This window comes from Populus nigra, chromosome 18 (genome assembly GCF_951802175.1).
Source record: "Populus nigra chromosome 18, ddPopNigr1.1, whole genome shotgun sequence".
Lineage (NCBI taxonomy): Eukaryota > Viridiplantae > Streptophyta > Magnoliopsida > Malpighiales > Salicaceae > Populus > Populus nigra.
In genome coordinates this window covers 11,688,985-11,713,318 of record NC_084869.1, presented here as the reverse complement: position 1 = coordinate 11,713,318, position 24,334 = coordinate 11,688,985, and the positions used below count along the sequence as shown (strand labels likewise).

At 36.5% G+C, this 24,334-nt stretch overlaps 3 protein-coding genes, 1 long non-coding RNA gene and 1 pseudogene across 6 annotated transcripts; 1 reads left to right on the top strand and 4 right to left on the bottom strand.

Annotated features, from left to right (window-relative positions):
- Positions 1 to 1,188: 1,188 nt before the first annotated feature.
- Positions 1,189 to 7,398, bottom strand: LOC133678111 (uncharacterized). Of its 2 annotated transcripts, none has more exons than XM_062100310.1 (7): positions 7,074 to 7,398; positions 6,352 to 6,793; positions 6,016 to 6,172; positions 5,014 to 5,058; positions 2,973 to 3,138; positions 2,394 to 2,764; positions 1,189 to 2,012 (listed from the first exon to the last, which is right to left on the bottom strand). In XM_062100310.1, the coding sequence occupies exons 1-7, from the start codon at positions 7,293 to 7,295 to the stop codon at positions 1,694 to 1,696; spliced, it is 1,722 nt and encodes a 573-aa protein (XP_061956294.1). In that variant the 5' UTR covers positions 7,296 to 7,398; the 3' UTR covers positions 1,189 to 1,693. The 2 variants fall into 2 exon arrangements, with proteins under 2 accessions (XP_061956294.1, XP_061956295.1); XM_062100311.1 differs by having other exon boundaries at positions 6,352 to 6,801; positions 7,074 to 7,214.
- A 2,112-nt stretch (positions 7,399 to 9,510) lies between these two features.
- LOC133678110 (pentatricopeptide repeat-containing protein At2g34400) lies at positions 9,511 to 12,132 on the bottom strand. 2 transcript variants are annotated; one of them, XM_062100309.1, is made up of 3 exons: positions 11,584 to 11,723; positions 10,996 to 11,497; positions 9,511 to 10,800 (listed from the first exon to the last, which is right to left on the bottom strand). In XM_062100309.1, exons 2-3 carry the CDS (start codon positions 11,391 to 11,393, stop codon positions 9,858 to 9,860), a joined length of 1,341 nt encoding a protein of 446 aa, XP_061956293.1. In that variant the 5' UTR covers positions 11,394 to 11,497; positions 11,584 to 11,723; the 3' UTR covers positions 9,511 to 9,857. The 2 variants fall into 2 exon arrangements, with proteins under 2 accessions (XP_061956293.1, XP_061956292.1); XM_062100308.1 differs by having other exon boundaries at positions 10,996 to 12,132.
- A 255-nt stretch (positions 12,133 to 12,387) lies between these two features.
- LOC133678109 (protein MEI2-like 1) lies at positions 12,388 to 19,356 on the top strand (annotated as a pseudogene).
- Positions 19,357 to 21,686: 2,330 nt separating this feature from the next.
- On the bottom strand, positions 21,687 to 22,243 carry LOC133678102 (uncharacterized). The gene is made up of 2 exons (XR_009835900.1): positions 22,155 to 22,243; positions 21,687 to 22,063 (listed from the first exon to the last, which is right to left on the bottom strand). It is a non-coding gene; the product is annotated as an uncharacterized LOC133678102 (long non-coding RNA).
- Positions 22,244 to 22,457: 214 nt separating this feature from the next.
- Positions 22,458 to 23,232, bottom strand: LOC133678876 (gamma-interferon-responsive lysosomal thiol protein-like). Its single transcript, XM_062101383.1, has 3 exons — positions 22,921 to 23,232; positions 22,763 to 22,828; positions 22,458 to 22,628 (listed from the first exon to the last, which is right to left on the bottom strand). Exons 1-3 carry the CDS (start codon positions 23,230 to 23,232, stop codon positions 22,458 to 22,460), a joined length of 549 nt encoding a protein of 182 aa, XP_061957367.1.
- Between the last annotated feature and the right edge of the window lie 1,102 nt (positions 23,233 to 24,334).

Below are 24,334 nucleotides of genomic sequence, written 5' to 3'. Positions count from 1 at the left end.
CCCAACAATAATGTTGCACGGTGCCACAATTGGTGTAGAAAAATAAAGAAGCATCATCTCACCAATCAGAAGTATTGCCTACGGTAAATAAAGTAGCAATTCAGGCCCACAAGAAAGATACTCCAATTTTTGCTACTGGTAGAACAATTTATAGAAAATTCATCCAGGTAGGGTTCTATTATTGAAATACTGTATTACGGCAAATAAAAGGAGATTAGGATAATGAAATGGATTTTTAAAAACTGAGTTGGTGTTCCAAACTTGTCATGGAGTCAACGAGCAAAAAGTTTAGGTCCAGGAGGTCAACCACTAAAGGGTGCATAGCGGTGGGAACAGATAGACTTGCCGAGCGTGTCCTAGCCATCTGATGGCCACTCTTGGTCGAATGATCTCAACACTCTATGCTAGGATTAGAACGCCATCCCATCTTGTCCCATATAACTCGAAATTCCATTTTCAAATTTCAAGGTTTCCCACAAGGAAGAAGACCGAAAATATAAAGCTTGACGCACTAAATGGAAGTCAAGTCTTCGGCGGTCCTTCATCCTTGAACAAGAAAATTGTTACTGTTTTATTGACGGGTCAACGGGCTCAAGTCCATCGTTGCACCGCATAGAGTTTCGCTGGCAAATGCACAAATATCTTCCCGAGAAAAGAACCATGGCAATGATGAGGAAACATATATCAAGATTCCAAGATGTAAACATAGGTCGCCACTTGAAAATTGACAAGGAGTTCAACATTGAATATAATAAAAGCTGTTTTTTTAAGTATAGTTTTTTTAAAAATCCATCAAAATAATATTTATATATTTTTTATCTTTTAAAATTCAACACTAACACATTAAAACAATATAAAAATATATATAAAAAATAAAACTAAAAAAATATTTAAAAATTTCCAAGAGTACATCCCAAACACCACCTAGAATTCAAGATGTTATACCGCGGCGACGCAAACAGTGCAGGATTAGGTTGGGCTACAATGCTTGAACCAAGAGATCGTACCAAAGACATCCCCTGCCATGATTTAAAATAGCAAGATCGGACCAGTGACAACATCGTGAACTTTCAAACCATGCTTCCAAGTTCATAACTATAGACTGCATATTGTCTTTATATCTTCTTGCATTCTTCTTGAATCAGCATGCATCGTATTGACTATTAACATTTATAACAAGCGTTATAAGATATAAGACGACCATTGGATTTATGAAAGGAATGACATTTAATGCCAATAATTTCAAGTGAACAAAATCAAGTTTGGATAATGCCTCTAGTGCGCATCTCCTTGTATTTATCTCATCAGGCCAGTTTGTTACCTCAGACAGACGCGGGACATTACTAGAAAATCGAAAATTGGGCGTGGAGACTGTTGTTACCTCCAGCAGTGAGGGAAAAAGATTTGAGTGAATGGCTTGTTCGTTTCAAATCATGTTGGCCACCTAGAACATGTATCAAGGCCCACAGCTGAAATCTATCCATTTGGCCACTATTGGTTCGTTCCCCTCGAGTTCTCTATCTTTCTCTCACATTTCAATGGCAAACTTGCGTCTCGACCCAAAAATGCTCTAAGATAAGCTGTTCCTCTTGAAAACAAATCATGGAACTTCCGCCCAAAGCAAAATGAGGAGCACAGCCAACATGAACAACAAAAGGAATTGCACAAAATGCATGAAACACAGCTACAAAGGTTATATGATCTTGTGCAGTCCAATGTGCAGATCAGAAGATATGGAAATCAGAAGCGGGAGGGAATAATGCCATACTGCTTTAAAGACTCGTTTCTGATGAGCTTTTATGGACTGGGATGGCTTGTGGTAATTGTACCTGATATCAAAGACATGGATCACAGGGTCTACCGAACCAGATGTGAGGTACAAACCATCAGGAGACCAAGCTTGATTGATCAGAGCTGACTGAGAGTCACTACTTTCTTGTTTAAACCCAAAGGAATGAATTTCCGTTTGCCTCAATCTAATATCGAACAACCTAAGTTGCTTCCCAAGAGTCCTGAATATGAGATCTTCTATTAGAAGATTCAAGAAGGTTAGAAAAAATATGGAATTACATGGAAAAAAAAATGAAACTTGGTTCTATGAACATGCCTCCCAGGTGACTGCAATAGTTCTCTATAGCTGCAATATACGTTTAGTGCTATTTTTATTAATTTTTTTGCTTCAAAGTCCTCACAAAACAATATTAATTCAAATATAATGCAGTTTATCTAGAAACCCAATGGAAGAGATGACAGTGTGTGAAACAATGTCACACCTAGTTAATTTAGTAGATTTCTACAAGCATAATAAGCACATTATTATTAATACTAATTGGCAAATGAGCTGACAAGGACTCAGGTCAGAAAGAGAGGAGAGGAAGAATGCTAATTCTTACCCTGTTTGGACCATGAATAGATTGAAGTCGCATGGATTTGGCAGAACACTCATGCATCTGCTGTCGAGTTGATGTTTAAAGTCTGCTCTCCCAACTTGCACATCAAACCCAACAATTCTCTTGTCTGCACCAGCAGACAGTACAATCTGCTTTTGCTGCATCCCAGCAACCCCCATGACTGCAGAAGAATGCATATTCCTGTGCAATGCCTTTGGCTTCCATGAGTTCTCTTCATCTTTCTCATTCCAAAGAACAACACCATGATCACTGCCACCAGTGACAAAACAGGTATTTTCCCAAGGCATGAACTCTATGCCGTTAATAATACCCTTAATATGAGGTCTGTCCTCCAAGAAAGTTACCCGTGGTCTCTGCCAACACAAAAGACAAAATTAAGATTATTTATCCAAAACCCTACATTTTACACGGAAGTGCATGCTCATATAGCATGATGGTGTGTGTACAGAGCATGCTAACCCCACTGTTGTCAAATCCATGTTATACATATGTAATTGAGACATCTATTTAAATGGCACTAGCATATTTATTCAGAAAGTATATTTCAACCATGATCCATACCCCTTGTGTTTTATTCAAATTCAGAACTGATATCTGAGCATCCCCACTATCTGCAGTGTAAGCAGAAAATAAGCTATTTCCCAGAGGGTGCCAAGCTATATCTTCTGGCCATCGCCGTTGCACTGGAGACACACTATCAGTGGTGCTAAGCAGAGAGGCACCTGACCTGCAATTTAAAAAGGGGTAAAGTAGATGCTAGATGAGAATCTTCACATTACAGTGCTGAAGATTAAATGATGAAACTGCATGTTTTAAACAGTGAAAATGTTTCATGCTTCAACCAACTCAAATGGAAGCAACTGAGAATTCTCTCTCTTGCATAATCAATAGCACCTACAGCTCTTTCTAATAATGATGGAAAAACCACTGATTCCTTCCCCTTTACATAACCCTCCTTACAGTTGGAAAAACAAAAGAAATGGAAAGAGAGAAAAAGGGGTGGCTGGTCTAGAGACAAAAAACCAAGACACTATTGTAACCATCACGAATGAGCTTAGCATCACATTTAGCTAAATAACTCCTCCAATTATGTATAAAAATCATGCCACCTTTAGCAAGTATTTTTATCAAGAATCCTGTTCTCCATACCTCGAGTCTGATTATAGAACCAATGAGTAGGTCTCATAGGAGGCTGCCGTAAGTTACTGATTGCTATGTTTGTCATGTTAGGGGATCTAAAGGCAGGAAGGTACATGAATGTATTTCCTTTGGCTTGTAATATTAATCTTGTCACAACTTGATGCTTGCAATCTATTGCAGTAACAAATTTATTACAGCATCTACTTTGTGGATGTGCCTTGGAAATGTGACATAGTGAGTGCTGAAAAAGAAATGTGCTTGTGGTATTGGGATATAGAACAAAATCCTCTGGAACGTGACAAGGCAAATGGTGCGAGGGCCGGGATAGTGTCTGAAAGAAGTGAAGTCTTGAAATTGTTTTTAAATCTGTTCTTCGTCAATGCAATAGCAAATAGATGTCAAATGTTTTTTTGCCAGAAAACAGCAATGGATGCTTGTGATTTGAAGGAAGCTGGTTGCTCAAATAAAAAAATTATCGATCCTCTCACTAGTTGCTGTCAACAGAGGTCTTCTCCAGAAGTATTTATTAATATTATAAAAAAAATAAGCAGTTAAATAACATAGGCCTGGAGGATTGTGAATTTGAAGTTCGTGGTGATTTTCATAGACACAAGTGTGGGCATGATACTTTTCTTTCTTTGCAAAAAATGTTATTTGACAAAAATCAAGAGAAGCACACATGAAGCATGCATGAGAGACAACCCTTATCAAAATACTTGCCAAATTGATATTGGGAAACATGATAATAGTTTTCATTAACCAGTGAATAGCACCCAGTATACTGACAGGAGTATCCCCCCCCCCCCAAAAAAAAAAAAAAAAAAAAAGGAAGAAGAAGAGCAAATAATACAACTCTGAATAGAGTCCCTGGAAAACACAAAGAAAACAGGCCTGGAAGGGAATCATATTGCTGCATCCATCATCAACTACTCGTGGAACCACAAACAAGCCTAGCAATTTCTCAGTGAAAATGCAACTCTCAGCTTCATATTTGTGGGAAGAGGTCGAACTACAAAGCAATTGTTCTAAGAAATTCTTCAGACATTACAAACTACCCGTTTCTATCAAATTGCTCTTGGATTAAATTAGAATCTATGGAGAGCTTTCCACACCCTAATCAATCCATAACATAAACCTTACACTGAAACAAGTCCAGGATTTAGCAACTACATTCCTGTTAAGATGTAAAATCTTAACTTGTGCACAGAGGATATTCCATACAGTATCATAAATTAAAGGAACTGACTGCCTAATTGAAATATCAATGCGAAAGCATCAACCATTCTTTGCAACTCTAAACCTAGCATAGGCATCATGTTTGTGGTTCACCATATACTGTATCTCTATCAAATGTACAAAAATGCACAACAGCATGGCAAGCATGCTCGTCACATGCTGGATCTATTTGTCAGCTATTCATGAAAGCTAATGTACACAATTGCACACAAACTTTAAGGCTTACCCTCTAGCTTGTAGTTGCCATAGGTTGATCATTCCATCTAAAGCACTGTATGTAAAACATTATAGAGAGGTTAGATTTCATAGATTATATGATTGAATAAGAGAAAACTAATATGACATGGCCATTTTACATATTTCCCTAACAAACATTATAAATTGGAAAAACATTAAGCAAGAAAAACATGCAAGATCAAATTGAGATGAACTTCTCCTCATAAATCCACCAATAGTCATGCATCTACTTCCTTAAAACCATAGAACTTATAGCTGGAACAAAAATTCTCCATGTTCGAAGCCACTTGCAAGTGCACTCTATGAGTTATGAACGATGTTGTTTTAAGTGATTGTAATAAAGTAAATGCCATTGTTGTAGCCTTCTTGTTCGGATAAGGAATAATGTATCTTTGAAAAGAGTTGCTGTTCTGGTTATGTACATTTCATTTTTTTTGTTACTGCCACTCCACATGGTATTCTTCTCTTCATGACTCAATCTCTCTCGCTAAGAACTTGAGTACCAAATATCCATCTCTTCATGGCCCATGTGCACTTCAGATGATCTTCTTTCTACCTATTGGCTAAATCAGTCTAACCTTCCAACAAGCACTATTTGATGATGCTTAATGCTTCTAAATATTTGTAAGAGCTAATGTGTTATGAAAGTTGTCCAAAGCAAAGAATTTGATTAAGTGAAATAAGTTGATGATGTTCTTCATATGGAAAACCACAATCTAAAATGTCAAAAAGAAATGGGAAACAGCAACAACTTATCATCTCTAGGTGATAGCACAAATATTTTTTAAACTACCTCCACCATCCTAATGGTGAAAGGCTAAGAAAATCACATGTGGTCAAATTTCATTTCATTTTCTTTAGTTTGATAGGTGATTCATTTATAAGTGAAATTTAGAGACAATAGATTCTCAAGTCAAGGATCATGTCAAAAGAACTTAAATTCATTCGTGACAACTATGACTACAATGTCAAAATTAATCGGGCAAATCACCTGGATACAAAAAGCTGATCATTCACCGGACATACAGCAACACTTCTCAACTTTCTTTTGTGCTGACTAGAGATATGATTACTTGTATGGCAGTGGACTGTGCATGGAGCAGAGCTCCTAGACACCAGCGGAATCAATTCCTTGTGTTCTTTCTGTTCTGAAATTTGATAGGAAAAAAAACAAGTGAACATGTAATGACATACCAAATGAAGCACAATGCAACCCCAAGCATGCAATTATAAACAAAAAACATACACAATAGCAATATATATATAAATGTATGTGTGTGTGTGTGTATATATATATATATATAAATGTATGTATGTATGTTTGTACCAATCTTCCTTTTATTTCCTCGATCCTGAATTTCAACAACTTCAACATCAGAAGAACTTCTGTGACACTTTTCCATCTTCACTTTCACATTCGCAGCACTATAAGGTTTTTCTACTTTCACATTTACAACACCATTAGAAGGAGCAAGAGAACTCAGATGAGCACTAGAACCACATGAAATCCTCGCACCAGAACCCACCGATTTTACTGTTTGGGGAACTTTCGGATTCACAGCAGGAATCACAAGTTCAGTTCTAGATTGAGGCTGACTGCTAGAAGAAGCTTCATTCAAACGAACCGGACTTGGCGACTTCCGCTCCATCTTCACTTTCTTGATACCGTTCTCCACATAAGGTTTATTCGCCACTGATGCATTGCTTCTTCCACTTAACCGAGCCAATTTCGTCTGAGAATCCTCTAACCTCTTCTCCGCTTCAACAAGCTGCACACCTTTCCAAGCAAATAATCAAGCACCGATTTAATTTTGTTAATTAAACCACTAATTTCAGCATTTTTCGTTCTATTTCAATCAATCTATCAAACAATCAAAAACCTACTTAAGATTCGAGAATTGATTTATTCTGTTATAATTAGAAAAATCAGATAAAAGCCCAAAATTTAATTATAACAATAAAAAAAAGATCAAAAATAAACAATATTTTATTGAAAAAAAATAGGAAATGAAGAGATTTGAAAATTAAAGACGAAGAAGAAGAAGGAACCTGAGTTTTATAATAAGAAAGTCGTTGCTTAAGATGTTGGACTTCATGAGAGCGGTGTTCAATTAAAGCAATGAAAGCGACCTTTTGCTCTTCTATGCTATCTTCTTCTTCTTCTCTGCCGTTGTTCTCGTTCGATTTTTGATTTAGCGACGCTTCATTATCGTCGTCGTTGTTTCGCTGCTCTAGTTTTGGCCTTTTCAGGATCGGAGAAGGCGTGCTCATTTTTTCTTTGTGTCTCTCTGTGTGTTTGTACAGTGCGGTTTTGGGTTTGCTTTGTTTTGTCGACGAGCGCGAGAGGGAGGGAGGGAGGGAGGGTATTAATATTTATATTTATGGGGACGAGGAAGGTGAAAATCTGGATTGTTTATTGGCGATTTATAGAAAGATTAAATGATAATATTGCATATTCAATGTTTTTTTATTGAAAAATAGTAAAATTTGTGGAAATGTGATCATCCAAAGCCAGTTTAAAAGGGGTAGCGTAATGTTTTTTAAAATATTTTTTATTTAAAAATATATTAAAATAATATTTTTTATTTTAAAAAAAATATTAATAATATCAACATATTAAAAATAATTTGAAAATATCAAAAAATATTAATTTAAAAAAATTATTGATTTTTTTTAAAAATATTTTTAAAATACAAAAACAATTGATTAACTAGCAATTTTTTTTTCCTAGAGATTTTACAATAATTGTAATTACATTGATTTAAAAAGTTAAATCAATTTATTATCCTAGGAAAGACGAGATGTATAATAATGTTATCATGATTGAAATAATAAAAATAAAATAATTATATTTTTTAGAAAGAAAATAGAAATCTCATTGTACTAAATAAAATACAAGCGGATCACTATTTTTATATTACATTTATAAATATCACAAATTGTTGTTTAGAAATACTATTGTGAGATAATTGAAAGGAAAAAAACCGTTTTCTAAGGTTGCAATAAAAAACTAATAGGATTAAAAGATATAAAATAAGTATGGTATATATTTTAAATATTTGTTCTAAAAGGTAATTTTTTTCTCCAGGAAAAAGCAATTAAAAGCACCTAAAACCTTTAAATTTTCTTGAGCAAGTATTGACAGATAGTTTCTTCCATCAGATGCTGCGCGCGTTCGCACACACATATATATAAAAACTCTTAAATATAAATTGAAAAATCTATGCACACATCTAATTAAACAACTCAATAACCATTGTGTAAAGTAATAAAAAAAAATCATTAACAATAAACAAAAATGAAATTGAAAAAACCAAGTGCAAAATGAAGATCAAGATATCTCACATTACAACACGGATAATTTATCTAGTATTGTTTAATAAATTATTCTATCAAAATAAATTTGCATTAGAAAAATATATAAAAATTGTAATAGAAACTGACATACACATACAATTTATTGAACAATAATTAAAAAAAAAAAACAATGTAAGGTTGTACATATGAAAAATCTTATAAAAAAATTAATCTATATAAAATTAAGAAAAAACCACAGATGAATCATACCTACCTAAACATAAACTTATCTTGCTGCATGTATCATCACATCTAATAAATGTAAGCATGGATGACTTGTTCGTATTTAATGGGATTATGATGAGCATCATAATTATTAATCTAGACTCCGGGTATGGAAAACTCAGGGTAAAGTGACTCTTCAGTTACGCACTCAATCTGAAGAATGTTGGGCTCAATTCATAACTGAAACCCAAAAAAAAAACGAGGCGCGGACGTATCCAAACCCAACATGGAGCTGGGCATAGTAACCTAACTTAGAACAAGCCCAACATGGAGTTGGGCATGGACACGTTTGGGTCCAACATTGAGCTTGGCATAGTCACCTAACTTAGAATTGAATGCCAAGCAAAACATAATCCTATCTTAGGTTATGACTTTCACATTATGAGATTGATTTCTTAAATGAGATTGATTTGATTTGAGAAATCATGACCATCACAGCTCAATTCTTAAGATTGTCAACAAAATATCATGTGATTGAACCCGATGAAAATGCTAGCTTTGGAATGAGTCTAATTAAGGGCTCATCTCTATTGTATTATAATTACATTTAGATAAAGGAAAAAAATTAAAAGATTGATAAGTTAATTTCCAACTTATTTATTATAATATAGTCAAATACATTTTTTATTACCAGACTTGAAAACAATTCCCTTCATAAAAACAACTTTCCAAAACAAAAACTACAAACGAGGCCTAAAAGCATTTTTATACTGCATTTACATCAGATATTGAAATTACAAGGTCCCATCAGGGAAAGATAAATAGATATGGAGTCGCGTTATGAAGCAATTTCTACACAAGTTCTAATTGTAAATTGAGTTTTGTTGGATTTAAAGTGAAAGTCTGTTTAGAAACTAAACAACATTATGGCTTAGAGGACTATTGAAAATGATTTATGGCATCGTTTAAAAACTTAAGGTGTCATGAGCATTTTATTTCAATCCACCAATATCCCCCCGGCATTCCCTCCTTATGTTATGAAAAAATAGTAGTTTTAGCATTCTTTCCAGAATGAACTTGCATTATTTTACAGCAAATGCTTGTAAGAATCCAACAACCATTTTCATTCTACAGAAACATACTCAAGCGAGGGTAAACTGTACATTTCTATCAGCGAGATAGAGCTCCTTGCTCACGCTATTAAGATCACAACTTACCATTCAACATTTTGGCTAGAGTTATCAACCAGAAGATATAATCCCTCCGAATGCACTGTTCAATGCCCGATAGAGGCAAGCAAGTTTTCCACCTTTATATGCAACCAATATTTGGAATGTAACCTTCTCTCTTCATCTCCTCATTCAGCAGGTGGTATATGTTCACCGAATGATGATGTAAGCTGTCACCAGCATGAAATTCATGAACATGAGCTCCAATGTCAATCCAACTACAGCCAGGGGTTTTAGAGACACCACACTGCCTCATCAACACCCTCATTTTTGCAGAATCATCCCACCTTTTCATATTTGCATATATCTTAGATGAGATAACATAGTTTCCTGAATTTGATACCTCCATCTCTAGAAACAATTGAATGACCCTTTCACCAACATCTGCATTTCTACGCCTCTGACAGGCACCAAGCAATGACCCCAGCACAATTTCATCTGGTTTTCCAGGCATGTTCTTGATTAAGTCCCAAGCTTCGTACAGAAGTCCTGCACGCGCACAAAGATCAACCATGCAAGAATAATGCTCGACTTTTGGGACCAATCCAAATGACAAATTCATTGATTCAAACAATTGGCGGCCCTCATCAACTAACCCAGCATGCACACATGCAGAGAGTACTCCTATGAAAGTGATGTCATTAGGCTGAATAGTGCCATTATCCTTTGACATGTGCCTGAATAATGACAAAGCTTCCTGGGCCTGCCCATGGAAAGCAAGAGCTGAAATCATGGCATTCCATGAAACCTCATTTTTATGGGGCATGCTCTCAAAAACCCTAAGTGCATCATCCAAGCTCCCACATTTTGCATACATATCAATTAATGCACTCGCAACATAGACATCATGCTGTAAACCTCTTTCTGATGCATGTGTCTCAACCCATTTCCCCAAATCAAGGGCTCCTATTTTGGAACATGCAGACAATACTTCAATCATTGTGACTCTATCTGGATGAGGACCTGCCTCTCTCATTCCATTGAATAGGACAATTGCTTCATTGGAAGCTCCATTCTGTGCACACCTATAAAGCGATAATTGAACAAAAAAAAATCATATTAACTCGAAACGTGTTTACAAATTTCATGTATCTGTGTGGTTTTTATTTCATAACTGATTAATTATGAAGATTTTAAATTTCAAGTTAGTTCAAAGGAGCAAAAATAGACACAATTCCATTATATATGACAATTATAAAGTATAAAACCGATCTACTTACCCTGTGATAATGGCATTCCAGGTGACAACATCCTTGTTAGGCATCGAATCAAAGACTCTCCTCGCAGATATCAAATCCCCACACTTACCATACATGTCAATCAAAGCAGACCCCATATACGAATTTACCTCCATCTTCTTCTCCAAAACAAAACCCTCCACCCATCTCCCTAAACCCAAATCCCCCAAATCCCCACAGGCTCCAAGAACACTCACCAACGTCATCTCATCTGGCTCAAACCCCTCCTCCCTCATTTCCATAAACAACCCAATTGCCTCTTTAGAAAAACCCATCTTAGAATACCCTGAAATCATCGAATTCCACGACACCAGGTCTCTGTCACCCATTTCATCAAACACCTTCCGTGCAAAACCCATTTCACCACACCTTGCGTACATCGTAATCAAAGAATGATTCACATACTCATCACCATCCAAACCAGCCTTAAACACCAGACAATGACCAATCTTTCCATGAACCAAACCCCGAACATTCCCACAAGCTATAAACAAAAAAGGGTATGTAAAATTATTTGCTTTTAGGCCTAAAGACTTCAGCTTGTAATACAATTCAACACAAAAATCATACCTTTTCCATGTGGTAGCTAACCCACGAAGCATGACATTGAAGGCATAAATATTGGGTTTGGTGAGTTGATTAAAAACAAGGGATGCATAGGCCAAGTCTTTGAGGTCAATGATTTTGGAAAGAAGGAAATTGGGTTTTGGTATTGAGTTTATAAGCATTTGTGCGTGGATTTGTTTTAATAGGTTTTTGGATTTGCATTTTTTTATCAGAGACAAAAGCTTTTCAGTTAAGGTTTGATGATGTTCTTTTTGGGTTTGGAAGTTGAGGTTTGAAAGAGGAAGATGATAGGGGGGTAGAAAAGAGGTAGGTCTTGTCTTGAGCATTGTTTTATGGAACTCGACTTTGCTTACACTTCCAAAACATATAACTAAGGCAGCGTTTGCTACTGTCTCCGGACACAACAGGCATAGCATAGATAGCTACCATCATTGTTTTAAAACCTCATCCAGAGTTTGTCCAGGACAAGGCCCGAGTTAAAGCAAAAAAATCGAGCTCATGTAGGTTTTGTCCAGAGATTGACCCCAAAAACAAATTTGGGTTTGCTAATTTAACAAGAAAGCACCAACCTTTTTGTGCCATTGAACAAGAAATTGCTTTATGGGTTAATGTTTCTTTAATTTTGATAACTGTTTCCCCACGTTTTAGAGTTTAAAATCATGCGGGTTTGCACTGTTTTTGTTTTCTCTCATTAACAAATTAAAGGACATCAAAGTCTCCCAGTTGCTTGTTATGTTTCAAGAAATTGACTTTTTTGAGTTTTGTATAATAGAAAGGCAAGCAATGAGCAGTGGGCAGAGCGAACAATTTCGATAGTAAAGAGAGCTTTTTGTTTAGAGTTTTTGGGTGTCTTAAGCTACACCATGCCGTTTGAAGTTATGGATCATAGGGGTAGTACTACGGCATCTTCTCACTATTTCGAGGACATTCATTTGCCTGCTGAGGTAAGTTCAAAGATTTATGCGGTGACCTTTTTTTTAAGTAATATAGATTGCTTTATATCTATGTGTGCTCTTAGGTTATCTTTATGTGCTGGAAAGAAGCAGTACTGTGATTTAATTTTTGTTTGTTATTTAAGTAATTTGCTTGCGACTTTTATTGGACAGAGACAAATTGGGTTTTGGAATCCGAATACAATGCCTGATCACCAAGGTTGGTGCCATTTAATTATTTACCCTTTGAACTATTTAAATCTGCTAGTTAGTGTTGCTTAAAAGCCTTCTCTGATGGAATTGGCTATTTGTAGTGGAATGCGCTGACATAGCTTGGCCTGGACCTTTTTGGTATGAAAGTCAATTCATTACAGAATTTGAGTGTTCCAAATGGAGTGAATGATTGAGCACATTGATATAGTGAATGATTTATGACATTTTAAACTGATTTATTCAAGCATCATCAGTAGTTTTGTGCAAGTGTTTCTGGTCTATCTATGGCTGTTTACAGTCCATGTTTGTTGTCTGACAATCATGATATCTATATTAGAATCTTAGTCCACTGAAGTTCAGATCCTTTTGTCAATCTTTTTTCCCTGTTCCTGTTTCAGTGTTCTGAAACCACGTGTGCAAGTTTTTATAAAGGATGTAATAAGTGTAGTGTCCCTGTTTTAGTATCTAATAATTCTTAATCAATATCTTAGTGCCATATATTTTAAAATCTGTCAAATGAATCTCTGGTTGTGTTCTGGATCAACATACGAAGTCTCTAGGAAGTACATTATTTCTTACTGGATTTGCCTAGAGGATCTCCCAGTTTTAAATGTTGTATAATTTTGTCCATCAGTTGGAATGGATGAAAAGATACTTATTCCTAGCAGCAACTGTGTTTGTTCTTCACCTCTGTAAAAACTTTCATCAGGCGGGCCACTATCAATGCATTATGCAGAGTTATCACAGTCAATCCTAGACAGATAAAAAAGAGAAGTCACTCAGTAGTGAACAAGGAGCTAATATGTGCGAGCATGCATGGAGTTCTATGGATCATCATCCAAAATCCTGGTCAAGTTTGTCATTGCAACCTGCATCTTATAGCAAGGGGAGAAGTAGGGCTGATATCAGTGCGGCCAAGTGGGAAAACAGTCTCTTCTCAAGCTCATTTTCAGAAATATTCAGCAGAAAGTGTAAGCTTCCTTTTCATCACGCAGTCAACTGTATTTTATCCTGTGTTCTCTTATGCTATTCGTTATCGTATTATGTGTTATTACAAAGAGCATCAATTGATTGTACATGTAAATTGCTAACTCAATTTTGTCTTGATAAATCTTTGAACGTGTCTAGTTTTCTTTTCTTTTCTTTTTTCTTTTCCAGCAATGCATTTTGTAGGTTGATTCTTTTCTTCCTGCTGCTGGCCCTATCTAAAAAATCTAATGTTACCAATTGCCCTATGTTTGAAAAAATTTAGTGTGCATATTTTGCAGTGAGGTTTTCAGGAAATGACGTTCATTCTCATCAACCTGCTAAAACCATTACTTCCTCCAACGAGGAAGAAGAACCCTTTGAATCTCTTAAAGAACTTGAGGCGAAAACTATTGGAAATCTCCTCCCTCCTGAAGATAACATGTTTTCTGGAGTGACTGCTGAGTTGGGGCATGATGCTCAGAACAATAACTTGGATGATCTAGAAGATTTTGACCTGTTCAGCAGTGGCGGAGGCATGGAATTAGAAGGGGAAGGGGGCCAAGGAAATTCAGGTCTCCTTAGGGGAGTTCCCAATGGTCAAGGGGACTCTAATGGTTCAACTGTTGTTGGACATCCTTCTAGAACGCTTTTTGTCAGAAACATCAATAGCAATGTTGAAGATTCTGAATTGAAGGCTATTTTTGAGGTGCATATCATTCTACATCATGAAGTGCTTTATTTGACTTTTGTGTTGGCAAGAGCATCCAGTTTGTCCTGCAAGTTATCGAACAATTTTTTTTTTCTGTCAGCAATTTGGAGATATCCGAACTCTTTATACAGCGTGCAAGCACCATGGCTTTGTAATGGTTTCTTATTCTATTTATATTTTGAATTTATGGGCATTATTATTTTTGTTTTTCTGATTTGTGTGTATATGTTTGAATGCACCCTGTTCATTTGACCTTTTTTTTCTTCTTACTTTCTATTCTATCAGGACAATCCATCAGAGAAAGATATGAAGCAGGGCACTCTAGTGGTCTTCAACCTTGATTCCTCTATTTCAATTGATGAGCTTCACCAAATATTTGGTGTTTATGGGGAAATTAAAGAGGTAATTGGTTTACGGGGTATTGTTTTGGTTTTTACATTTATAAAAGATGAAGAATTTCCCAATAAATACCTTTATTTGTCTGTGGTTTGCAGATCCGTGAATCCCCACAAAGGCATCATGATAAATTCATAGAGTATTATGACATTAGGGATGCAGATGCCGCCCTTTCTGCACTAAATAGGAGTGACATTGCTGGCAAGCAGATCAAGGTTGAATCAAGTCTCCCAGGGGGCACTAGAAGGTATTTCACTTCTCATGAAATTTTTTCTGTGGCATAGTTCCCTGTCAAGATTGACAGTAACTTTGAACGGGGCTTTGTGAACCTAATATTTATCATGTGACCTTAAAATAAGGAGGAATCCACATTGCTTGCTACCTTATGTTCTTTTTTACTTTTTGCTTGGATCTTCTTTTTTAACTCGGATCGGTGATTCGGTTTCTTTAATATGCTGCTAGCAGATTACCAACCCATCTTCTGACTCTTAATCTCAATCAATGTTGCTGATAATTTATTAAAATTTTTGTTTGCAGCTTGATGCAACAGTCTGATCATAAGCAAACTGAACCACATCCTTTTCAAAGGCCTTTTAAAGACTTGTTGTCTGGATCATTGGGTAGGATTTTGTTTGGCATTTGTTTTGATTATATGAACTTAAATGGTGTTTCTTAAAAGAAAATTTTCCCCCCTCCTCTGAAAACATGTCTTGCAGCCACATTTTCTCCTGGAGTATCAGCCTCCAGCTACATGGAAAACAGATCTACTCAGGTTTTACACTCTGCTATCCCATCACAGCTGGGTGCATTCACTGATCTTCATCGTTGTTCTAGTGTTTCAATTAACTTACCATCTCCAGTGACAGCAAGTGCTGCCAAACAAATCTCCGTTAGTGAAATGAAGTTTGGCAACCAATGTATTCCAAGTACTCATCCTCATTCTTTGCCAGAGTATCATGATAGTTTGGCCAATACTATTTCATACAACTCTCCACGCACTATCAGAGACATGCCCAGCAGTTTCACTTCCAAAGTGGCAGAAGGAATCAACAGCTTACACATTCAAGGAGTAGGGTCAAATGGGCACCTGATGGAGCGTATTGGAGGGGGTAAGCGCAGATGATCATCCTCCATTCCATTTATACTGTCTTTTTCATGTTTATCTTTTTGATACGAGGTTTGAAAATCAGTAATATTTTTTTTTATGATGAGAGAATTTAGATTCCTGATCTAGAAGTTGACCTTGGGCTTTCTAAAAAAGTTACAAATTAAAATGTTTGATGCATGGATAATAATAAGAGAACACATCTAGTTATGCTTCAGACATATTGAATAATTATGATCATCTAACTCTGTTATAAAATCTTGATTGTAGATAACCCATTTAGCTGCAAGTACTGTTTGTTTATGTGCAAAATGAACCGGTTCTCATTCTTTTTTATTTAGAAGTTAATTTAATTTACCATTGTTATTAAATCTTCCTCAATTTTTAATCTACCACTTATTGTTGTTGTTTTCATTCTTGTGTGAAATATTTTCCTAGTTTCTGGATCTCCTGGAGCTGGAAGCTGTTCTCTTCCTGGGCATCATTATGTATGGAAAAATTCCAAGTCAGGTCAGCAACATCCTTCAAGTGGCATGATTTGGCCAAATTCACCATCATTTGTCAATGGTGTTCATGCTCATCACCTCCCACACATGCCTGGATTTCCTAGAGGCCGTGCAGTTATGCTGAACTCTGCACCTGCACCCCATCACATTGGATCAGCACCAGCTGTTAATCCTTCTCTGTGGTAGAGGCAGCACGCATTTTCTGGGAAGTCTCCTGAAACTTCTAGTTTTCACTTGGGTTCTCTTGGGAGTGTCGGTTTTCCTGGTAGCTCTCCACCACATCCAGTGGAAATTGCCTCCCTCAACATTTTCTCCCATGTTGGTAGAAGTTGTATGGACATGACTAAGGCACCGTCCTGCCCTCTTCTCCATAGATGTGCCACATGTTCCCTGGGAGGAACTCAATGATTGCAATGCCAGCTTCATTTGGTTCTCCTAATGAGCGTGTGCGGAATCTCTCACATCGTAGAATAGAATCTAATTCAAACCATTCAGATAAGAAACTATATGAACTTGATATTGATTGCATATTGAGTGGCGAAGACAGCCGAACCACGTTGATGATAAAGAACATTCCAAACAAGTGTGAAAATCCTGCTAGCCCTTCCAACCTTTTTCTTGTATAATCTGAACTTCGTTTTTCTTTGCAAAATTATGTCTTAAAGTTTTTTTGAACTGTTTAAAGTTTATTATCTTGTCTAGTTCTGTGACAAAGCTACAATGTATAGCATGTTCTTTCATGATTTCCATCCATGCTGGATAGTAATATTTTGAGTTAGCTTCCTAATTCTCTGCTTGAGAACCGCCAGCAATTTCACAGCTTGTTAAAACACCACACCCACTTGACCAACCTAATTTAACATTAGGATGTTTTTGGTCTAGGCCATCTAATTCGACCATTTTAGCAGACCAGGACTTTATTGCATACCAAGGTGATTTTCACATTCATTGCATGTCAAGTTTGCTACTTAACACTAGGATGTCAAGTTTGCTTATTGAATCAGAAGGTGTTTTGATCCTTTGGGTGCCTTTTCTGTGTTCATTGCACTTAATTTTTTTCCATCTTCTGATTTTATTTGGTGTTTCTTGTAGATATACTTCAAAGATGCTTCTGGCTGCAATTGATGATCACTGCCGAGGAACCTATGATTTTATTTACTTACCAATTGACTTCAAGGCAAGTGATTTTTCTGTTGGATCAACCTCCACTATTTTACACTAGGGTGCACGGTGCATACACATGTATGTAACATCATTTATTGTTTTTAGCTTTTAAGCTCTAATTCCGATTTACAACATGATTTGACAGAACAAATGCAATGTGGGCTATGCATTCATCAACATGATTGATCCTCAACAGATCATTCCATTCCATAAGGTATGTTATTGGCTTGAGTGGGATGATAGTAATTTATGTTTTTCATTGGTATGAAATGAATTCCCCTTCACATAAATGAAATGATGAAACTAATTGAGGCTGAGCATGTCTTTTACAGGCGTTCAATGGCAAAAAGTGGGAGAAGTTCAATAGTGAAAAAGTAGCATCTCTTGCATATGCTCGGATTCAGGGAAAAGCTGCTCTTATGCGCATTTCCAGAATTCAAGCTTGATGAATGAGGATAAACGTTGTCGTCCTATACTCTTTCATACTGATGGTCCGAACGCTGGTGATCCGGTGTGATATTTTGCCATTCAGTTGGCTTGTTAAAATCTAATTATTGTAGAGATTTTTTGTATGCTATTATGCTGCCTCTGGTTCAAGCATCTTTATAAATGGAGATATCTTTACATTTAAGATTTAGTAAGGGCTAATAACTAAATGCTTACATCTTGTTACCTCTTTTCTACCAGTTGCATCTGATAGTAACCAATGTAGAGCTATTCTTTTTTCCCAAAAAACTAGCAAAAAAATAAAATAAAAAAAGTTGATCAACTGAAAGTATGTCTTGGATCAATAGCTGCCAGCCTTGTCTCCTGATCCAGTTGTTGTCTGGAAGCTTCTTTTGATGATTAATTCCACATCATAATGAGAATAAAAAATAGTAAAGAATATCAGAATATAAGCAAAGTTGAAGTTGTTGCGGACTCTGGTTTTTTGGTGATTAGGATTTTTCTTTTTTAGTTTTTCTCTCAGGATTATGAGTTTTAAGTAGTAGTTGTGGCTAGTCATATTATTACACTGAAATTTGTGAAAGAGGATTGTTTTTTCAGGACTATTTTCGGTGTTACTCGGTACTTTGCCTTCTCAATAACTTGATTGTTTCACTTATTTTTATGGATGCTAAAACCGTTCTATTTTTTATTTTTATGTTTTTTTATCTTTGCAGGAACCATTCCCTATGGGTACTCATATTCGATCTAGGTTGGGTAAACCTCAATCCACTGGCAACGAGGAGAACCACCATAGTGGGAGCCCGTCCACTTTGGCAAATGAAGAGGACTCCCCAAATGGAATACACTCTCCCTCGGGTTCTGATTATGTGGTTTTCTTTGGCCAAGACACTAACTCGAACCCTGTACGGGTGTAAATCGTCAACTCCACCCCAGCTCTGTAGATTAGGGGTGACCTGACTAGTGACACCTCCCTTTTTGGCTATATAGACTCATTTGACCAAGTTCTGAATGCCAGAGTGCATCTTCAGCGTCAGGTGGGTTCAGAATTTTCTTTGTTCCCGCAAAAATTTTCCCATCTAGCCTAATTATGATTATAGAGAATGTGGCTTAACTAGGCTTCAAATTTTGGATAATCGAATCATGTACAGAAGCTCGCTGGTTGTGCACCAGAGGAGGTATCTCTGTTTTTGTTCATTTTTGGACCTCTGTAATTTCATTTTTCCCCATATATTTTGGGGTTCCCTGATGGTTCTGTTACTGTTCTAGGCCAAATGTGGTTGCTGAAGGAGAGCCATCGCCCATTAATGATAATATTATTTGTTTGTCGTTCAATCAGCTGTTGTTTATTTTTCGTGAGTGTTGCTGGGGAACTTAAATATCCTCTAGAAGCAGTATGTATGCTTGTTGATTCCAGGTTGATCAATCACAACTTGATAACAAATTTAGAGTCTTGGAACAAGAAATTGTGGTAATTACCTTCTTTTGGTCTATAATTTCAAGCAGCATGGTGCAGTGAAATTCAAATCGATTTAAAAATATATATATAAAATAATTTAAAATAAAAAACAAGTTAAATCCTAAAAAATACCATTTCAACTACGTTTCCAAACCTTATAATTTAACGTAACAGCCGTGACACTGGGGATTTCTTCTATGGCAATTTAAATCCTTTCAGCAATTTAACGCTAGCAAAGCAATTTAAAATTGAGAAACTGGAAAGTGAAGAAAAACATAAATCCCCTAAGAGTATTGCTTCTATGGCAAATGTTGAAAAAAAACACAATATAAGTTTTGAGGTTGTACTAAATAAAACATAATGAACTGTAGATGGTGTTTTTCCTAACCTATACAATTCAATCCTAATATCTTACATGAATCAACCTTCTTCTTCTCTCTTATACGACACTAAAATTCCAGTCATTAACTTTAAAAAGTATAATTTAACTAGTCAAGCTTTAAATTTATTCTTTTAAAATCACCAGTTTAAATCTCACAAATCACAAGGCCATTAAAAGTTTATATAATCGTTAACTTCAGGACCCGTGAAATTAGTTAAGGTACATGTAAACTGACCCGAACACCTGTACTATTAATAATAATAAAAAAAAATTCCATCATCAACGTATCTAATGCTTAATGGTCATAGGAGGAAAACTCAATCAATTACAAAAGGCACATTAAAGGATAAAAAAAAGATGGGCTTTCTTCCATTTCTGTCACCGTACTCCAATGGATTCATCTTCTCTACATTCTCCGACATCGACTGCGGGTGTGGAATGCCCAATACCCAGGCTTGTTAGTTAAGCGTCAAGTGTCTGCATTCCTAGTGGAAGTGCCTCAGCTTAGGGCTACTGGCTGTAGCCTCACACATGCCCCCAAACAACACAATCTATAGTGAAAGCTTTTATAGTCCACAGTAAAAATACTTACAAGGCCGCTATAATACATGACAGTGTAATCCATAATGAATTTACTAATAATAAACAGTAGCCTACTTTACAGTAAATAAATAGTGTAGTTTACAGTTAAAGCTCTCACAGTTCACAGTATAAGTACTTGCAGGGCCGTTACAATGCAATTCATAGTAAATTCACTTACAATGCACAATAACCTGCACTATAGTTAAACACTAATCAGTTTTAGTTGCAGTGAATAAGTATAATAATTTCTTAATACCTGGTAGATAGAAAGGAAAAATTGATTACTTGAACTGTTTGGTAAGAAAATTGTGATTGTGTTATCTTTTTGTGCGTACCGAAGATGATTATATGTTATCAGTAGCTTGATTAACTGGTAATTCAGAAGATTGATTTCGATTGTTTAATTTTTTGAAGTCTTTGTGTTCAATCCCAGTTGTGAATATCGAATCTTATAATGTGCATTTGTTTTTTAATAAGCATTGCAAAGACGAGGCGTTGATGACTGTGTGATACCTAGTAATGCTTCCCATTTTTGTTTGTGCTTGCAGGAGGATGCTTTCAATTTATACATCTGTGACTAATATCATTCCAGACTTGGATGATCACTCCAAAATCTCTGGCCGTATCCTTTATATTACAATCGACTCACATGGATTTCCTTTTGTTTTGTTTTTTTATCGTGTTGAAATTCTTTCTTCCTATCGAGTGCCTTTCTTTCAGGTTCAATGCTGTTTGCTAATCGTGGAAGGTTGACTGTCCTTAATATTGGTTATAGATATTGTGCATAGAGATAACAAGGCTGCTGAGAAATTTGAATTTGATCCGACAAAGATAAGTTCATTTGAAATATGTCAGAGCATTTGGGAGATGATAAATAAGCAACAGATGTTTGGATATCTTCAGCTGGCTTGTGTGCTTCTACTTGGTTTTAATGCGTCTTTCTGTGATGTACTTGGTCACTTATTTTGTAGAAGGTGGTCTTCTTTTGTTGAATGTATTTGGCTTTCGTCCCTTCAGATGCTTTCGTCCCTTCAGATGTGATGGTGAGGCATTGCATTCTAGTGTTTGTATGTTCACTTTTGTTGCAGCAATGAAATGTGATGGTTTATGAACCTTGTTTCCCTGCTATTCTATTCATTATCAAAAAAGGCTAATATTTTTCTCAAAAGAAAGGAGAAAAGGAGAATGTTGATATGATTTTTCTGGATGAAAGCTACGAAATCACAGCACAAGGAGTTGAACTTTATTAAATGCATTTTCCCTTTCATTTATATGCTTGCAGAACCACTAATTACATCACCCTATGGTTTATGAGCTACAGGAATCCACCTGGGGAGTTCCTTGTGCAAGAACCATGCGTGGGAAATTGAAAGCCACAGGTACATACTCCCTTTGTTTTATTCTATAATAAAAGGATGCATGTATAATAATCATGCAAGGGTTTCCATCTTCATCTGGTGCTTCCCTGAACTGTCACCTGACCTTGCTTCACTTGCATGACAGGCTGATTGGAGTGAGGTGTCCTTGTTAATTGAGGTGTTGGGATGTGAACTGCAAGTCTTGGGCAAAGACTTGCCTTTGTATGCCTTGCAAACATAGTGAATGAAATTCACATAGTCCTGCATTAAAAAAATAAATATATAAATAAATAAACACAAACAAGGATATTGTTCAGAGGGGAATAGAGATTGTAGAAGGGTTGAGACTGACATCGAGGAGAGGTGTATCATCTACAACCACCCATGGCACGTATTCGTGAGGCGGTCTGAGATGATCTGTTTCTTTTCCATTTTGTAGGACAAGCTGCATGTTGTTTTACTTGAAACATCAGTTCTAGCATTTAAACTTAGATGCAGTATGCTTAAAGTGCTTATAGAAGCCAAGAACCATAGCAAGTAACTTTGCATCTCAAACTGTGCACCACCCTCTGGAAAATTTGAATCGCCTACCTTTAGGCTTGCCTGAATTCCAGGCAAACAAGTCTAATTAAATTTTTAATCGAATAAAATGTGATCAGTGGATGAACCAAACCTTTTTTCCATGTCCACTGTCATAGCATGTCTTCATGGATTGTGTAGACAGTCTCAATTTACCAGAACATACTTCCCAGGAATCTTCTGCTCCATTTCTATCACGAGCTTTATATTGCTTTTCGATACACTTGATGAAATTGAAGTGCTTCTTCTGCATAGTAATTTACTGAAGATCAATTTCATTCTGTGGCTGAATTGTATCATCTAAATTACAATAAATGCTTGTTTTTCCACCATGTTTATTTCTGTTCACAGTTGAGTATTTATCAGAGAGAGCAGGTTTACCAAATCAGGCCAGAGGTTGATGGCACAAGTATGTATGATGTTCAGATAGCATTCATCTTCCCCATGCTGCAAAATACCGAAGTAAAAGGTGATTGGTCAAACAATGGAAAGAGCAAGAAACAAAAAGAAAGAACAACACTGAAGATGGAAATTGCAACCTGACACTCAATGGTATTGTTGGAGTCTAGAATAGCATTTCCCCATGGAACCAGTCTGAGATTGAGAATGGTCATGAGATCAGTCTCCAGGACCTGAGCTAGGGGACCTACAATGAAACTGCTGCAATATGGACAAAGAGATTCATAATATAAAGACATTGTGACTTTCTCAGAATCGCGAGAGATTTTCCTGGACGTAACAGGAGGCGCTGGTTCTTGAGCAACATCGTACTGTGAAGAATGGGAAAGGGTGACGAACAAGAACATCAGAGAAGTGAGAACAAGGAAAGAGAGTAATGGAGAAGAGCCCATCTCTTTTTGATAGTTGGTGCATTGAAAACTCAATGTGGTGTGGGGTATTTATAGGTCTAGCAAGTGATGAGAAATATTTGTCCCAGTCAGATAACGTGACACCAAATGCCCTACCATTAATGCTCTGCGAGTAGTAGTTGAATCCCATCTGACATTTTCCCTTTTTAACAGTTCAAATGTGGTTTGTCTACTCAAGAACATGTTCATCTGAAAGACTGATATACACTTCAAATGGGCCTGATTTATTGAAGCATCAGCTTGAAATGAAGTTAATTAAACATAAATACTGGAGATAGAAGTGACATGCTTTTTTATATTTTTAATTTTAAGAAAATGTGAATTTATTTTAAAATTAGTATAAAAATAGATTTATATTATGGTTTTTTCTCCGTCTCTTCAGCCAAATACACTGTGTCCTTTCTGTTTAACATGAGACTAAAGCCAGCATAAACTTTGGCCACTGACCACCCTAATCGTCTAACAGTTATGGCAAGAGCCTACCAAATCACCCGATGAAATCATGGTGGAATATCGTGCAAGTGATCAACATTTAAGTGTGTACCCTTTTGCGTTCAGTGGCTGGCGTTAATGCCATGACAGTGATCTCATCCAATGAGTTTTGGGCATGTGCAACTCATTCTTAATGATTCAACCCAGCTTAGAGATTGAAAAGCTGAAGTCCTTCAAGTCTTCATAAGCTTGCTATAATAGTTAAGTGCATTTACTCTCCTGTCAGTCCCAGTTAGGAAACGATTTAGGGCAGAGGATGCGAGGGTTCTTCTGAACTTTTGCCATGGGAGATAATTTTAGAGACCAGAAAAAAGCCGTTCATCCTGCTTTGAGCTGTTAACGACCAGTCTCTGCTGTACACGAGTGGGGTGGAATAAGGCTGTAACTTGTAAGGTGAAAGAAGAGTGATTCCAAGAAAAAACTCATGCCGTTTCTCATATTGGTTAGGATGATTAGTAGCTGGCTGGTTGCTTCCGTTCTAGCACTTGGTCATCTTCAGCCAGTCACAGATTTCAAAAACATCGTTGGACAGAGCTCAGAAACTTTGTTACAAGTCAGAAAACACAGTAGCACCACGGCCATTGATCAACAG

Bases quoted from the DNA above. Each gene is read 5' to 3' on its own strand.
- LOC133678111 (XM_062100310.1), bottom strand. From the start codon at position 7,295: ATGAGCACGCCTTCTCCGATCCTGAAAAGGCCAAAACTAGAGCAGCGA. The intron at 6,173-6,351 runs GTACAAACATAC...ATCAAATTTCAG, and splicing joins AGGAAATAAAAGGAAGATTG to AACAGAAAGAACACAAGGAA. The intron at 5,059-6,015 runs GTGATTTGCCCG...TTTTACATACAG, and splicing joins GATCAGCTTTTTGTATCCAG to TGCTTTAGATGGAATGATCA.
- LOC133678110 (XM_062100308.1), bottom strand. From the start codon at position 11,996: ATGCTATGCCTGTTGTGTCCGGAGACAGTAGCAAACGCTGCCTTAGTT. The intron at 10,801-10,995 runs GTAAGTAGATCG...ATCGCTTTATAG, and splicing joins TGGAATGCCATTATCACAGG to GTGTGCACAGAATGGAGCTT.
- LOC133678876 (XM_062101383.1), bottom strand. From the start codon at position 23,232: ATGGGCTCTTCTCCATTACTCTCTTTCCTTGTTCTCACTTCTCTGATG. The intron at 22,829-22,920 runs GTTGCAATTTCC...GGTATTTTGCAG, and splicing joins ACAATACCATTGAGTGTCAG to CATGGGGAAGATGAATGCTA. The intron at 22,629-22,762 runs GTAAACCTGCTC...ATTACTATGCAG, and splicing joins TCAACCTCTGGCCTGATTTG to AAGAAGCACTTCAATTTCAT.